Source organism: Protopterus annectens, chromosome 14.part0 (assembly GCF_019279795.1).
Source record: "Protopterus annectens isolate FY-2018-M chromosome 14.part0, PAN1.0, whole genome shotgun sequence".
NCBI classification, from domain to species: Eukaryota; Metazoa; Chordata; order Ceratodontiformes; family Protopteridae; genus Protopterus; species Protopterus annectens.
Genome location: NC_056748.1, coordinates 380,779,060 through 380,796,504, shown reverse-complemented (window position 1 = coordinate 380,796,504; position 17,445 = coordinate 380,779,060). Strand labels below are relative to the sequence as shown.

At 38.2% G+C, this 17,445-nt stretch overlaps 1 protein-coding gene across 1 annotated transcript in view; it reads left to right on the top strand.

Moving 5' to 3' along the window:
• The first annotated feature begins 8,478 nt into the window (after positions 1-8,478).
• Positions 8,479-17,445, top strand: part of NEURL1 (neuralized E3 ubiquitin protein ligase 1) — a 926,303-nt gene continuing 917,336 nt past the window's right edge. The window contains exon 1 of the mRNA XM_044056108.1: positions 8,479-8,649. Coding sequence (XP_043912043.1) covers positions 8,616-8,649 — 34 coding nt within the window. The 5' untranslated portion in view covers positions 8,479-8,615. The remainder of the gene's footprint in view (positions 8,650-17,445) is intronic.

Sequence of the window (17,445 nt, the reverse complement as noted above, 5' to 3'; positions counted from 1 at the left end):
GTCTGGGTTATAATGGGAGTGACAGGTCTTTGCAAGGGTGTGTGCAATAACATTCAAGCACCTCTGGTTTGGTCCTTTTATATTTGTTTTGTAATGGTGCTCAAAGAGAACTATGGGATTGTGTGTACCGTGAGCTGTAGTTCCTGTAGTACAGACTTTGATTCCCTCAGCCCTAATTTGCCTACTGTTTGATCTTGAGCAAGTTACTCAAACAGAAATGGGTTTATATCAGTTCATTGAAAATTCACTTCAGTGAACTTTACTTCATTGATCCCAAACCACCAAACTTCACTTCTGTGAACGTTCACATCGAAAAATGATTTCATGAGGGAAAGAAAGCACTTGGCAAATACCACAATAGAACACACACCACAGTATGTCAAACCCATCTTCTAACCATATATACCAATTCCCAGGTTTCATTACAGTGGGGAAAAGGGCAAAGTTGTACTGTTGGCCAACTGCTTCCTTTCCCTACTTTAAACTTTCACAGATGTGAATGTTTGCGTTAGTGAAGTTCTATGGTTTGGGAGCGATGAATTCAGGTTCACTGAAGTGAATCTTCAACAAACTGATATAGACCCCCAGAAATTACTCTCAGGTTGTTCTTGAAAAAGGACTGTGTATCCAGTGGGCCACCCTGGTTAATAAATAGGTATTATTTATTATTCTTAGGGTGAGGCAAGGCACTAGTCGGAAAGACAAAGATGGGCTGAGATGTTGGCATGAATTTAAAATTACAAGAAAATAATTATGAGTCACGTGAAGAGTTCGACTCTGTATGCATACTGCTTTGAAAGTAAAAAAATATATGCACCATAAAAATATTCTGAAGCATGCACACACAGCAGAACCTAAGATCAAAACTGTTATAATTGCAGAGTGGAAGTTATTGATATAATTAAATGTAAGCAGAAGAGCAAGGAAATATGAGAAGTCTACAGCTCTAGAATACAGAGCACATAGCCATAGCTCAAAACAGAAATAATTAAGCAGCGGCACCACTATAAATGAAGTAATTATGTAGAAGGTTCATAACTTTTATATCTTCAAAAATATCAGCTTAATAATATTTTGCCAATTAAACACCTCGGCTATAAAATCAGTATGTGGAGAACAAGCAAACAACATTGCTGAAAATGAAAGGACTGACACCAAGCTTGAGGTCTGCGGAGGATTTACTACGTTTTATTTTGGCAGAATCTGTGCCTGGTGTTTTCACTGTTTTTATTGCTTATTATTGTTTGGTTTTCCTCCTTATATTGATTTTATAGTTGAATTTCTTGAATGGCATAACTTTATTCACCAGATCTTTTTGAAGAGTTAAAATTAGTAAGAACCAGAGATCATCCTCTCATACTTTTGCTTGTTCATCTTAGATCACCACTAGTGGGGCTCCAAGCTGGATCGATCCATCCCCTAAACTAAACAGATGGTTAGCTGTAGTTTTTGTTGCTGTTCAAAAGTTTTGTTACAGAGGTCTTGCCCTTAGGCTATCCCGAAGCACTGTTTCCTCCAAGCATGGATCAAACATTAAATCACCCACCCAGATGTCAGTAATCTTTTTAAAGAAGTTAGGTGTTCTTAGCTTCTTATCTTGACTGGTAGTTTATTCCATAAGAGTGGTATATATTGAGTTATGTTAGAAATCCTAAGCTTCTTAGCTTTGTTTTGTTTAGATTAATACATGTGTAGGTTTTAGTGCTTCTATATAATTCCAGGTTCAGAGGTGCCTGAAGTTTCTCTTCATAAAACTTAGCAGAAATGTACCCATACAGTAAGTTAACAAGTAGAAATGGTAACATCTCTCCATGTAACTTAAATACCGAATTGAGGGAACTTTTTGTTAATTCCCGCTGCACCATCTTGAGACCTTTAGTCATAGGTAATTATTAGGCTTGCAGTCCAGAGAAAACATTGAGGAGCCTAATCCATATTCCAAGTTGCCCCTATGCACTGTCTGGTCAGGTGACTTGCACAAGGTCACAGAGCAGGCTATTGAGGCTGAAGGAATCAAACCTGTACCCCAAAAACTACATATCACAGCTTTATCCCTCTATGCCAACTGCCTTTAGGTGACTGCTTGAATAAAGGCAGAAATATTTGTTGTATTCTAAAGGCAGACTAACAGAGGTATGGCTTAATAATTTGGGAATTCCCAGATGTTGTTAAACAGTGTGCCAAAACAGACCCATAAACATTATTTCTGGTAAGTACATTTAACTTCTACAAGTATTATTGTGACTTGGAGTTAACATAAGATAGTGCAAAGAAGCACGGACTCCTGTTTCAATCTTCTTTCAGGGAATTACTTCCATTTTTGTATCCAACAAGTTTTCCTTTAACAGCTCACAGTCTGAGGACTCATTAATAATCTAAATGGGCACATATTCTTATTATGAACTCAATTATTACAGATTAATTAGCTGACTCTGTGCTGTTAGTCCATATTTCACATCTCAGCAATATGCCTTGATTTAGCATTCAGAAATGAATCAGAATTTTGGTCTATGTTCTGTAAACAATTCTCTGTGCTTTTAATCTTTTTTTTTTTTTTTGTAATTATTAGTAGTGCATTTTTAAACTAAATTACCAACCATAAGTTATAGAGAGAGTTATTCATGGAATTCTATGACTTGTAAACTCTCTTTTCTGAAAAATCTACAAACCTGTGAAATGTTAGCTGTTGCACAATGAAGATGAATAAATCCAGACAACATGAAAAGTCCATTTTTAAACTATGAACTTACTAACTGGAAATGTAATTGCTGTGAGAAAGTGCCTAGAACAGATGATGAATTAATTTAGCTGTTATGCAACAATTAAGCTGGAAGCATACATTTCCAAGAGCTCAATGCTCGTTTTTCCATCTATACTACTAATCACATCACACCTCTGAATGAGTTCTATTTTTTTATTATGTTTACATGACCAGAAAGAATACATGTAGTCATGTTAACTTAGTTTAAAAAAATGAGTTCCTTTCACAGTGTATAAGAGTTTTCATGAAACATGTAAAGATTGTAAGCAGTCGCCATTGGCCACATACCTTCAGTATCACACAAGACTTTGTACTGAAATATTGGAGAGATCCCATGTAAGGGCTGCGTCCCACAATTTTCCACAGGAATTTGTATCATCACTTATTTTTGGTTCAAAAACTTGACATTTTGCCAGCTTGTTTGTAAAGAACTTAAGATTAAGTCTAGTAAAACAAACACAATTTTTAATGCGACATCAATAAATCATACAAGAACACCTTCAAAGTGACAGATTCCACTTTACACCAAACTTCAAGTAAAAGCAACAAAACTGTTCAAATGGTTTGGCATTTAGTTAGATTAGATCATATCCTTTTCCTTGTACCTAAGCACACTTCCCAGAAATGAACGTGCTTTATTCTAGCTCAGATTTACTTACACAATGACCAAGGTACACACTAGCAAAGGGATAAGTTTTTTTTCTTCTACTGAATATGGAATGCCTTTAACTGCATCTTTCTCTGTGACTAAAAATTAAATTTCTTCAAATTCTGGTCAACACAGTCTTCAAATTAATTTCTTGTCACACACAGAGCAACACTGTGTGGCAATGTAAGCTCCTTGCAATAGACTTCCTACAGGAGATGTGTATGTAGCATTTACTATTTTCAATCCAGTAATGTAAAACTCACTGCTGTGTGTTATATATTCTTCTGAAAACCGTTCATTACATCAGTAAAGGACAAAAATAATAATAAAGCTACTTGTACCTGAACCTCATAGGTAAGACTGTTCAGAAGAACATCTTCTTTTCAGTGTTTTGCAAGCAATAAGCTACCTAAATTTTTTTTTTCTTGTCTTTTATTTAAAATTTTAACAACAAAACATTAATATATGATAATAGAATTATTATAAGACAAATATACATATTTAAAAGAACAATAATAAACAACTAAAATAATTATTTACAACTGTCTACTATAAAATAAAGTTTTTTAAAAAGAAACAGAAATGTGATAAAAGTAGTTGTTAAAGTCTGTTTATCCAGCAGTTCTTTGAATTTCAGCCATATATTATATGAAGAGGTGATTCTAGATGTTCTTGTCTTAATGGTGATAAGTTCAAGATGACAGAGAGTTACCTTAATTTTAAAGTCTTCTTTTTACATGTTAAATTTGTCTAAATTTTGTTTGAATGTAGGCTGACATGGTTAATTTAGATCAGTTTACACATCTAGAATAAATACAATTGTTGAAGTATTGCTGGTAATAGTGCAGTAGCGTTGTCGCCTCACAGTAAGATGCTGTCCGGTTCGATTCTCAGCTAGAGCGTCTTCAGCGTGGAGACATGCATGAATGGGCGTACCTTCGTTGAAGGTTGTGCGTCAGAGCTGGTAACTCGGCACGTAAAAATCTACTGCCAGTCATTAGCGGACCGGTGTTCTGCTGTGGCGACCCCTAACCAGGAAAAACCGAAAGACACAACAACATTGCTGGTAATAGTGCAGTATATTGCTTACACAAACCGGTTATCAAGACCTGCATAACTTAACATGAAAATTCAAGAGGGCTTGGTAGATTTCATTTCAGAATATATAAAAATCTAAACTGTTACTGATCTGGTTGTTTAATGCTTTCTTCCCCAAAGAAGTGGCACTGAAGAAATAGCGTGATTTTTACATTGTTTCATTTACAACAGGGATCTCAAAATCCATGCCAACAGGTCAAATGTGGCCCTTTAGGTATTTCACTCTGACCCATAACTTTTCCCCAGTCTAGCTCACTTTTATACCTTCAAAAAAGTCAGGGCTCTTTGTGACCCAAAAAGCATTGGCAAATACTTTTCTTTGTGGCACTTTTTGCCTGTATCAGTTCTTTTCTCCCTAATGATTGTGCTATTGGTGTGTTTTTTGCTTGTTTAAGATGCCAAGTGATTTATGTCTTTGAATTTGAGGTGCAGATCATTCGATAAATAAAACATGTTGGATTACAAGTAAATATGTGTGAGAAATGGATTACAAGTAAACGTGTGAGAAAGACAGAAAGAGAATATGCCTGTTATGTGTGATATTGTTTTTTTTTGACACTTGCCTGTCCTTTGGCACAGTAGACATATTGCCATATGGTGCTCACGCCATTTGAGTCCGAGGCCCAGAATAAATCTACAGTGTTAAATGACATCTAGATCATTTCCGACAGCTCAGCCTGTGTTAATTTTGAGGAAAGAAATAAAAACATCATCTTTAAAAGAGGTTTGCAGTGCTTTATTGAAACAGGTTTACATATACCAGTGAATTTTGTTAATTACATATCAAGCCATATTTGCACAATCAGATTTTATGGCTATAAAATAAAGTCATTGAAGAAATGATAGCTTATCAATTGACTTAAGGCATAATCAGTCTGTCAGATGCAATTCAGTAGGAAAAGAACCTGGGCAGACTGAAAGAACTGGGAAATAGGCATACAAGTCTTAGGTCACTGTAGTGCAGTCTACAAGATTTTGTAGCGTGATAATAGAAGGGACTGCCTGGAACTCAGGTAGAGTTAGTTATAAGTGCCTTTGTTCCTGAATGTCCATCTGCTTGACACACGCAAATCACATGGCTTGTTAATGATACTAACCAAGGATCAGTAACTGGGAGAGACAGAAAGGTGGTGGGGCGGTTCAACAAGATGTCAGCAAGTTTCAAGGAAATGTAGTAAAAATGAGGAGAAAGAGCTCAAATATCAGAAACCCCAATATGTATCTGTCCATATGATACTCTGGGATAAAGGTGAATTTTTCTGGTTATCAGATTATATCAGTGCCAGATGCTTGTAGCACAAGCAATGTGAGCCAGCCAACACTTCAGTTATTTATCTATTTGTTGACCAGTTGGGTAAACTGATCTTTGCAAACACTGAACAGATATATAAAAGCTGTCTCACTGGCACAGAGTTTCATATCAAGTTACACTACCAGGAACTGAGGTTTGCTTAGTATCCCTTACTTCAGAGGGTTGGCTAAGGGGTAAACAAGCTACCAGTCACTGTCTCTCTAATCCCTGGAAACAGTGTGGGTTTTTTGGAAAGACATTGTTTCCTGGTAGAAGCCAGAACTTTGTGCTATTGTATTCATACATGTGTGCAAACATGCATTCACCCCAGCATGATCCTGACAGGGTCTAAATATGCACTCACAAGGGAGCATGGGAACATCTGGCAGCCTATTCAAGTGCACTGGATGCAGAGTCAGGGGTAAAGGATTTGCAAGGCTAATGGTAACCACCTCACACTGCAATGTTATTCCAGCTGAGGTGACCAATCTATTGTCAGTGCCAGTAAAAATGGAAATTAGAGCCAAAGAGGTGAAAAACAGGGAGGAGTCTGTTACTGTGCTCTGGTGCTGAGTTAATAAACTTCACTCATTATAAAATGAAAAGGGATACTAAAGTTCTAGAAAGAGTGACTTGGAAGACAGAATAGTAAGCTCTAACCATATCTCTCAACTTCTTTGCTCGAAAATTTTGTTCAAAGCGAAAAAAGTATTGGTGGGGGAGTTAAAGGCCACAATCAGAGGCAATTTTTAAATATTACATTCATTTGTTTGAAAAGGTTACTAGAACAACAGGTTTATCATGAGTTCAAGATATAAATGCCAAGAAATTCACCTCTAGAATGGGTCCCCTCAAATTATCTGTGGTATGATCTGAGTTATTCTCATTAGGGATATAATTATCATCCAGGGGATGAGTAAGGCCAGTCTATAACCAAATGGTGTAGGTTATTTTGAGCAAAAAAACGGAAATTGGCTAGGCTTAAAATGTCTGGAAAGGCAGCTAGCCAAGTATTTACCTATGAACCTATAGCAACAAAGTTCGAGAGGTGAACCTTAGCATCCATGCCGAGAACAGTGGCATGACCATAACTCTTTGTGGTACATAAACTTTTTATATGCTCCATGTATTACCAGTTACAGAAACAGAAGGGAACATGGAAAAACACAAACTGATTTACCAGCTTTGAAAGCTGGTAAAACACTTAGCAATGTGAAATAGTAAGATAGCTCGAAACTTCTTTGCTTAAGAATTCTCTGTAAATCCAACAAAACTAATGAGAAGATAAAGGCTAAAATAATTGATAGTTTTAAATATAGCTTTGTTTAACCTAAAATTGTAATCAGACAACAATATTTGCATCAACATGCATTTTATGTACAATAAGAACCATGAAACTAATATCTGATGTTATTGACTGACTAATTCTCAGTGATTTGTCAGAAAATCAAAACTGTTATGATGGGTGGGGTAAAAATATTAGGCAAAATCAAGGATGTCTGCAAACTTTTGCACAGTTGAGGTGCGTCTCAGAAAAGGTTATACTTTCTGTGATGGTATTCAGAGAACCAGTAAGTACTACTTACAGGACAGAACACTGGGCAGTGAACAAGTTTGTACATCTGACAACACATTCTATGTGGGGTGGTACAGTTAAGCTTTTATAATGACTGAGGGGATTGCTGGGGGCATGCACTATAAATTTAGGGCAGGAAAATAAATATTTTGCTAAAGGTGTGGTAGAACAAACGTCATAAAATAACAGTGGCTAACTATTGAAACAACTAGTTTCATGGTATTTTAGTACATACTAAATTTGCCAGTCAGGGGGCATGTGCATGGAAAACAACAGAAAGTGCTAGTGCTTGTAGCACAATGTGTGTCACACTTGCCTTTGGTGCAGAAGGCTGTAGGTTCTAGTCCCACACCAGTTAGACGGATTGCTGACACTCCTGAGTGTGGTCTTCAGATGAGATGTTAAACTCAGGTCCCATGTACTTCAGTTGGTGGTAGCTCAGGTGGATCTAAAAGATCCCACAGCACATTTTGAAAAGAGTAGGGTAAGTCCCCTGATGTATTTGCCAAATTTTCCCAAATACTAGCAATACTACTGAGTTTCCCCTGAATAAAGTTTGCAAGCCTAGTGAGACTAACCAGGTCAACAAAGGGTAAATAAATAAGTTAAGAGAATATGCTCAGGCTAAGATGTACAAAGAAAACTAATTAGTTTCAGTAGTCTGTTTCTTGTTGACATAAGTAATGCACTATGCTGTATGCATATTTTTGGTCAACTAAAAAGTCTTTCAGCACTCATGGTGTCATATTTTAAAATAAAGAGCAATTTTTGATTGTTTTCTTCTTTTTTAAAATGCTGAGATGTATTTATAAAATGAAGGTTGCTTTAGTAGTTGTAGATAATTTATAGTGTTAGACAGACAATGGCAAACAGCATTCTTTTCATTCTGTCTCTGTCTCTCTCTCTGCCTTTCACGTCCCTGATAGAGAGGAGACACAGAAAGACAGGAAAAAAGGAGAGAGCGAGACAGAGAGAGAGAGAGAGAGACAGAGACAGAGAGAGAGAGAGAGAGAGAGAGAATAACACTCACATACATACGCTTAGATCAAGCTATATCCAGAGGGAGGGACTACAAAGGGGTGGTACCTGGAGGATCTGCTTGCTGAGATCCCTTTCTATGTTTTGCATTGCAAGAGGACCAAACTGGTGTGCTTTGCATTTAGAATGTCTCTGTGTGTGGACCTCTTAAACCAGTGAACACTCAGTGTGGGAGCTGAAAGCTGTCACCTTGCACCCTACTATGGGAGGGCAGATAACCAGAAACACCTTATACGGTAAGAAAAAAATCATGAAATGTTATTTAAAAAGCTTCATCCTTATCTGAGCAGAAATATACCCTATGAGGAAGCAAATAACCTTCTTTGAAAGCATGCTACAGGCAGATTTCGTATTTGTTGTTTTGCTTTTTCCTTCACACTGATATAGCAAAAGTCAGGCATGTAAATGATATGCATTTTCTACTCAACATTTTGTAGCACAATATGGATGAAAGCCTGACACATGTAAAACATGAAGGATATCTGTATGAACAATCAGCTCATATGAGATCACCTTTCAATAAAACTGCTCAGTCAATGTTTCAAATGTTTCAAGACACAGAATTAAATTTGTGTTGACACCTGGATCAGAATTAGACTGTTATGCTTCAAAGATAAGATATATGCAGAATGGTCAGGTTTCAGGCAAAGCCTCATGTGATAAACAGATGAAAATAGATTGTATTTCTGTTTCAGTATAATTATATCCACTTTCTACATGTTATTTATGAAAAAATGTTGAGATGAAGTGGAAAAGAGATCACTGAATTAGGTAGAGTACGGTCAGGATTTTTTTATGTGAATTAGTGCATGTTTAACATCTAATACCTGGAATTATTCTAAAAGATAAAGGTATTATTAAGTGTAATTCCATGGCAGGCAGTCTCTTTATGCATGTGATTTTATCCCATTCAATTCTTTAAACCATTTGTCGATTTCATACTATTTGTATGTCATCCTCCAGATTTTTCATATTGCCACTGTAATTTTGATAGCTCTGCGTACATTTAGGTACATTTTCCTAAAAGGCTACTTCTTGGGGGTGTAGTGGATGGGAACGGAGTGGTGTTACAGCAGGATATTTATGTGTTTATGTAACAACGATGAATACTAATTGTCAGATGTTGGCTCAGCCAAGATGCTGAGTTTTCTCGTTTTCTTTTATCACCACCTGTAGTTACATGAAACAAGATAAATTATTCACATGGCTTTAACGGGATCTGCCCTACTAAATGCATCACTGACAGGCTAGTAGATTGGTTTCTGTTTGTTTTTACTTGCTTGTCACAGTCCCAACAAGGTAACAGCCTTAGGTTTACATCAGGCTGTGCTGCCTGTGCCTAAGTCATTTCCATGCACAACAGCTAGACTGATACACACATTTTACCCAAGCATGTGCATCTGTTTGAATTGCTGATTAAAATGTGCAAACTATGATTTCAACAGAATAACGTGTATGCCCCTTTAATAACCACAGAATTGACAACGTGTGTATTATGCAGCCATTTCCTTATCAGACTTTCCCATAATATTATCAATGGTCCTGAATTATGTTGAATGCTATGGTTTGCTCTGTTCTGCATTAAGTAGATGTATCAAACATTACATAAAACTACACTCCTCTATCTCTTGTAGTTGTCAGCAGTACAAAGTTAAATGTACAAGGGGATGCATATCTGAGCTTTACTAGGTTCTAGGATATGTACAAAAATGAAATTTTCCTTGGCAAATGTGAGCCACACACTATTGATAAGTGAATTACTTGTACATGGTTTTGAAAACAAAAAATTCCAAGGTAAGGATGCAGTGTTCGGTCAGGTACTAGCAGTCATGCTCTGACATTACAATGGAGGGTTCAGGGACCCAGAAGAATCCCAGGCACCTATTATGGCCCTTCACTGGTGCCTCAACATATCCATCAGATAAATACAGCTCTGCAGGGGATACTGCTATGTCTGTTAGGGAATATGGCACTACATTGGCTAAAATGATTTGTTTATACAGAAACTGTCAAATTATTGAAAGAACTGTGAACTGTTTTTCCATTTTTTTTTGGCTTCCACTCTGTTAGAAACAGTTACCTGTACTGCTTGCTACTAACAAATTCCATTCACTATAGCCTGCTTTGTGATCAAAACTGCAGGAAATTATTAAGAATATAAATATTGGGATGTAGATGGCTTCACATTGAATTATGGTAAGGGATAAAGTACTATTTCTAAAGTACATATTGAAAGAAAACTTTGCTACTGTGATTGAAGGGGTAGGAATGAACATGCTGTAGCAATAATGCTACTTTGAATGTGAATGTTAGCAATAGCTGGGTGAAGAAAACAAGTATATAAATGGATATTATGGTTCTGTTGCTATAATGTAAGTTCACTGGAACAGTAATTAACAAGACCGTGATTCATTTTATTAAATTTCTTTCATTATTATTCTTTTTTTTTACTATAATTCTTGCTTTGTCTCTATAACTATGAAAGTCCATTTAAAGCGGTACCAGTATATCTTATTGCTTAGTCACTTTACTGAGTGCTTACCTTCAAGGTCCGAGTCTCGCAGCTCAAGAGAACCAAGAAGAGGGAGAAAAAGTCAAAGTTTGATTATCACTGGTAATTCATGATAATGAAATTCAAAAGTAGTGCAAACACAAGGTTTCCAGAATGAATTTTTAAACTCATCCCACCCCAACCTCTTAAAAAGATTCCACAGTGATATAAAAAGATGGAAAAGTGGAACAAGGTCATGCATTGTGGGTGGTAGAACAGAGGCATGTCTTCCCATATGTTTTTAACACTGAAATGATGTTGCTACTATGTAGAGGCTGCCACAATGGTGGCCAAGGAAGATGATGAAAATCCTTAAGCTAATCATCTGCAGGAGGGCTACAATGGATACCACTGGATGGCTTGTGGAAGGATATTCATCAACTGTACAGTGACGTGGCGTAGAGTGATAAGCTGTAGGGGTTTCTGGAGACAAGTATTGACTCCATAAATGCATCAATGAAACATATTGTAACTGCCATCTGGACTTGGGTCCTTGGCTATGTGAAGGCCCAGATGCAAGGTGGTCCGACACAGCCTTCCAGTTCAGACTACATAGATCATTGAAGACATGGCATCAGTGTTACCTGCAACATATTGCCTGTCAATAACTTAATAATTGGGCATTGTCCAGGTCATGAGTGGTGCCACTCCTCAAACACAATACATGGGGTACCTGCTCAGGGTTCATATACACAGTCCTGCACTTCTACTCCTTTCCTGCTATGGACTGGATTGACCCTGATATTGGAAGACAACATAGTGAGCACCAGAAATACTCATGTCATGGCAGCTTCACAATACCAGTGGAGGATGTGATGGCAGACACCCCCAGAACACCAGAGAGTGCTTAACTATTACATTTAACTTCCTCGTTCATATCCTCACCATTATTCATAGGTTCATAGGTTCATACTAGGCTATCTGCCCAAGGGCATTTATAAGCCTAGCCCATAGTTATGTGGCTTTCGCCACCCCTTTAGTTTGAATAAAAACTATGCCTATCATTTTGCTGTGCCTCTGTCAAGCAGTGACACTGAAGTAATCCCTGGGGTATATCTGCGATCTCCCATCCATTGGTCAAGATTCCTCTTGAACAAGGCCAGCGAGGTGCTCTGCCTCACATGTACCGGAATTTTGTTCCACAGTACAGGGAGTCTCTGGTGATGAATCTGTCCCTCCAGCACGTTCTATTTATAACCGTGTCAAGGTTTAAGTCTCCCGCCCTTGTGGTTCTGAGGGATCTAGATTTTTTGAGGTGAAGCATATTCATCAAATCTGGGTTTGACATGGCCTTATATGTCAGGCACAGGTCACCTCTGAGCAAGCGGTATGAGACTGAATAGAGCTGGAGTTCTTTCAGTCGGGCAGCATAAGACATATTTTTGAGACCCTTTATCCTTTTGGTGAGGAACTTTTGGGGCCTTTCAAGCTGCAGCAGGTGTCTGGTCAGATACATTCCGAACAGGGCATTGTACTCAATCATAGGTCTAATGAGTGATGAGTACAGGGGGACGATGACCTCTCTTGATCTAGATGTGAATCCCTTCATGATCAGGTGGGCGATATAGAAGGTTTTCCTAACTACTTTAGCAACATGAGTGTCAAAGCGAAGGCTACTGTCAACCTGGGTCCCCAGATCCCTGATGATTTTTCTGTGCTCAGTGGATTGCCACCTATATGGTAGCTAGGGGTAACCTTGTTTTTCCCGAAGGGTATGACTATGCATTTTTTGGCGTTTAACTTCAGGCCATGGCTCTGGCACCAGTTATCCATTTCTGTGAGGCCCTTCTGGAGGATATCTGTGTCAGATGTGTTTTCGACTATGGCGCCCAGTTTGCAGTCATCTGCAAACTTTGTCAGCCATAACCCTCCTCTGTTTGCTTGTACTTCAGAAAAGTAGATGCCAAACAAGAGTGGACCCAGGACTGAGCCCTGTGGGACACCACTTGTGACAGGCTTTGAGTCTGACATTGTGTTGTATTTATCTGTTACAGTCACCCCCCCCCCTTTTGCAAGTGATGATGACTTTGCCCTGTTCATTCCCTAATCTGTGAAAGCATGTTGATATTTATTGCACACCATGGATAGTCCGTGAACTGTGCTGCACAACCTTGTTGTGAAATACAACATTTTACTCTCTGTTCTCAGAGTTATGGTCAATAGTTATGGACCAAATTACACCTTTTTGCACGTGCTGCAATGTATTGAGCCCCCTGTGCCTTGGCTGGGGACTACTGCTGCATGTTCTACCACTGACTCCATTCTGCACTTCTGCTGCAGCTATAATTGTGTGTCAGGTCCTGACATGATGCTTTCCTACTACAACATTTGTTATAGCAATGCCATGTTGTGGATTGGTGCACACAGCAAATATCTTGCTATATTATGTCTGGACTATACTGAAGTACCCATTTGGGTATCTAGACATATGAAGCATTCATTTAGTGGTCCATACACCTGCTCCCCTACATTTCAGGTTTCTGCATGAGATGTTTTCTAGGCCATTTCCTACATAATCCTAGGGTTACATATCTGGGTTATCACCCAGGACTCTAGGTCATATCCAGGATCGCCTGCAACACACAACAAACAACATATTATATGTGGCCTGCTCCCTGCTTGCATGGTACCTGTGTGTCTGGGTCTGTCAATCTTACATGTATATGTACCTACCATTGAGGTGACTCTGTGGTAATCACAGGAACCAGTGGTGCAGGTCAGACATATGCCAGATCTTTGAATTATGTGAACAGCGAGGGTGGTACATGAATGCATTTGTAAATAATGTCTGGGCATTAGAGATCATCTGGTAGCTGAGGTGTAGAAGCCTTCCTGTTACTGTAGAACATGCCTTCTAGATTCAGTGTTTCTCTAGCAGTGACATGACTGCAATCTGTGGTTCTCAGAACATCAGATAAATAGGCTATGTCAAATAAACCCACACAGTATTGGTTCTTTTCCCTGTTCTGGGCAAACCAGATATGCTTCTCCACATGTTATAATGATATGTTAAGGAACTGGATTAGGATTCACAAGGTTGGTATCTGTGATATCCCAAACATGTCCTGTATAGGTAGCTGGAAGCTCCCAGTGGATTAGGATTCACAAGGTTGGTATCTGTGACATCCCAAACATGTCCTGTATAGGTAGCTGGAAGCTCCCAGATATGCATATCTACATTTTGTACATAATGTGAAAAACTGGTTTATGGTTAATGAGGCTAAGGGTTGCAATATCTCTAGCAAGTCTCCCAGAGGTCAGTAGGAGTTCCTTTTAGCTAAGATAGCTAATGCTACAGTATACCTTTATGTCCATTGGAACATATCGTGCATACCCCATGATACCACTTATGGGTGATACAGTTCTATGAGATCCCTTACAGTATCCTTCTCCATATTCTCTTGATCAGTCATATCATAATATGACTTTACCTCTAATTTTTGGCATGGATGGCCACAGCACACAAAATTGAGAGCACTAGCTCTGACAATAACTCCCCAACAAACGCTGCTGGCTACAGCTGTTTCAGTTCCTAGCATGACTGCCATTATGCGCATAAGGAATCTTGACATTCAAGGAGGATATTGTCAGCAGTGCAATCCCACTTTTTTCCTACACTTCTGAACTGGTCTGCCATTTGGGTGCCTTCATTTGCATTTTCCATGTGAATCATTTGCATGTCATTATCCACTTATTGCTTGCTCTGCATAGTACATTATTTTTAGCATTGTGCAGCCACATTATTTATGTCTTAAAATTGCCAACACCCTCAGCATTGCCACTACACATGCAAATCTGCTCTGTGGAGTGGGCTAACCATCAGTGAGTCACAGCATATATGTGCACTTTGTTTAATACTCTTGTGTACCTTTAGAAACACAGTTTGAACTGTGTGTTTATTACTCCAGTCCAGTTCATCAACACCAGGTAAAACAATGATGCACAAATCCTCCTTTCTAGCTACCATTGCCGTGGCCGTGATGAATATTATAATATTCATTCCTACCAGAACACCAAAAAGCACCCTAACAATGTGTCAGTTTCCTTCTGTAGTGGTATATATCCCATTGCTTTGATAGTAGTTGTGTTTATTTTGTAATTGTGGCATTCTGTGTTGTCTTCCTTTAGATCTTTATTGTAGGGGGTTATCTTTTCCCTCACCTATACACCGCACACTAACCTAGAGGATGTCCTCTTTTGAGATATGTTGAATCTCCCCTGGTTTGTAATGTGCATTCCACTATTTGTGATCTTGTGTGCACTAGAATGGCGATTACTCATGGATCAGTTCAAACTGATTTATGTGCCTACGTACCACTGTTGGAGTTCTAGCTGAACCCCTTGAGCTCCCAACGTTCCTTAACCTGCCATCTTTTCTAGCAATGGAACATATCTTGCAGGATTTTTATTAGGAGTGATGGATTAGTACAGCCTTGCTGGAACATCTTAACGATTTCACAGCTCAAATAAGCAGACACTTGGGAAAATGTAACCTTCAAAACAGGGTGTTTCACAGTAATGTAACTGAAATTCAGGCCAGCAAAAAGAAGTATTGAAAATTAAGATAAGGATTTTGACAAAATGAGAATGCATCCTAGAAAAAAAAAAAAACTTGCAAGGAAAATGTAGTATGAAAGAGCAGTGGAGGAACATCAAAACTGCCATTACATGCATTAGATTTTGAATGAAATAAATACACAAATAAAAGAATGAAAAAAAAAACTGCTTTGGTACTCCTAAAAGGGATTACCCCAATTTGTCACAGCCAACTTCTTCCAGCCTATGTACTCAGGTTTTATTTGTTATACATTTGAGTTATTAAGCAAAACTAATGTTTTGACAAGTAGGATAGTAGATGTGTAGTACAGGATGGCTTTATATCATGGGCCGTTATGAAGTCAGTACAGTGTAGCTTAATTTTTAGAAGTGTTAATGAAGTCTGCGCAACAGATTGTGGAATGCAAAGAAGGTGTTCTCCATTGAATCAGAAAGAATCTCTACTTCTAGCTATTTGAATTTTCATTGGTGTGTGTCAGGAGAAATGGTTGCTATTGCAGGGTTTTAATTGTTACACTTTCTCTGGGAATATGTAACCTTGGTGATGTGCTAAATCATAAGGAATACAACTTTCCGTTTCCTTATCCACTACAGCATGTGGTGCCATCAGGCCAGACTACATCCTCCAAATCACACCTCTTATGCAGCACAATGCTTAAATGTGAATTCCTTGTAAAATACTGTTCATCACTACATGACATCACAGAAAAGTTCATGGCATGGGGCAGCATCCACAGACTTTAATGGACATACGACAGAGCATGCATGGGGCCAAGTTCATTAAATTCTTTGGAGACATCCCTGCATTCTCTCTTCAGTGATATCAGTGAAGGACATGGCAGTATTATGTGGATGCATCTTTAATAAAAAGGTTTATGAAGCTTTTATTAAAAATTCCATATAATATTAATAAGTCTGAATGTCTTCCCTGTGTTTATGTAGGTTTTCCCCCTTATTCCAAAGACATGCAGTAGGTGAATTGGACACTCTAAACTGGCCACTGGTGTGAGTGTGCATGAGTGCATGTAGTATGGAAGAAAACTGTGGTACAGCTAGTTTCCCATAAGTGTGAACAATGGCTCTAGATGATTGTTACTGTTGAAGTGATAGCACAGACCCTTGTGCAAAAATGGGAAAAGAGTGGATGGATGGATGGATGGATGGATGGATAGATTGGAAGGAAGAGGAAAAGCAGTTAAGAAGGTGGTAGATGTGAGGACATGAGTAATAAGGTATTCAGTGAAGGTATGCATGTAGATGGTGTGGGGCTGCACTCATTCACAGCGAAATGTAAAATAATGGATGTTTGACTGCATACTATGAATAACTCAATCAGTACCATGTTGCAACACTAAACTGTAATTCTGGACTGTAGCACGTTTGACAACTGGAGAGAAAGAACTCACAAATCAAGACCAGAGGGTCTACCTTCCTCATATTAATTCCAGGTGGTCACCTCATGTGGAACCTTGCAATGACTGGGTAATTGTTCAATAATGTACTTGAAGCATAACAAAGTGAAAACCACAGACCTGTGCTATAGGGGGCATATGTCTTCGTACTGAACTTTCCAATTTTCAATCAAAGTAGGTTTATTGTCATGGAGTATAACACTAGGAAATGAACTGTCAGGGTGTGTTAGTTAATGTTCAGTATAGTCACAGCTAACAGCCATTTTTGTTATGAACTGTTAAAGTTTTTAATGTTCTTTAATGGATTATTATAAAGATATTCAACAAATTACATTTATTGGATCACTAGCACTATGTTTGTTCCTGTTGTGCAGTTTTGTTAACAATATTCTAACCATTTATTTGATATTTATTTGTAGAAAGCTGCTTTTACTTCTTGAATAATGTAAATTTCCTTTGTTTCTCTGAGGAATTACCTTGCTCTGTTTTTCTAAACCATGCTGAGTTCTGCT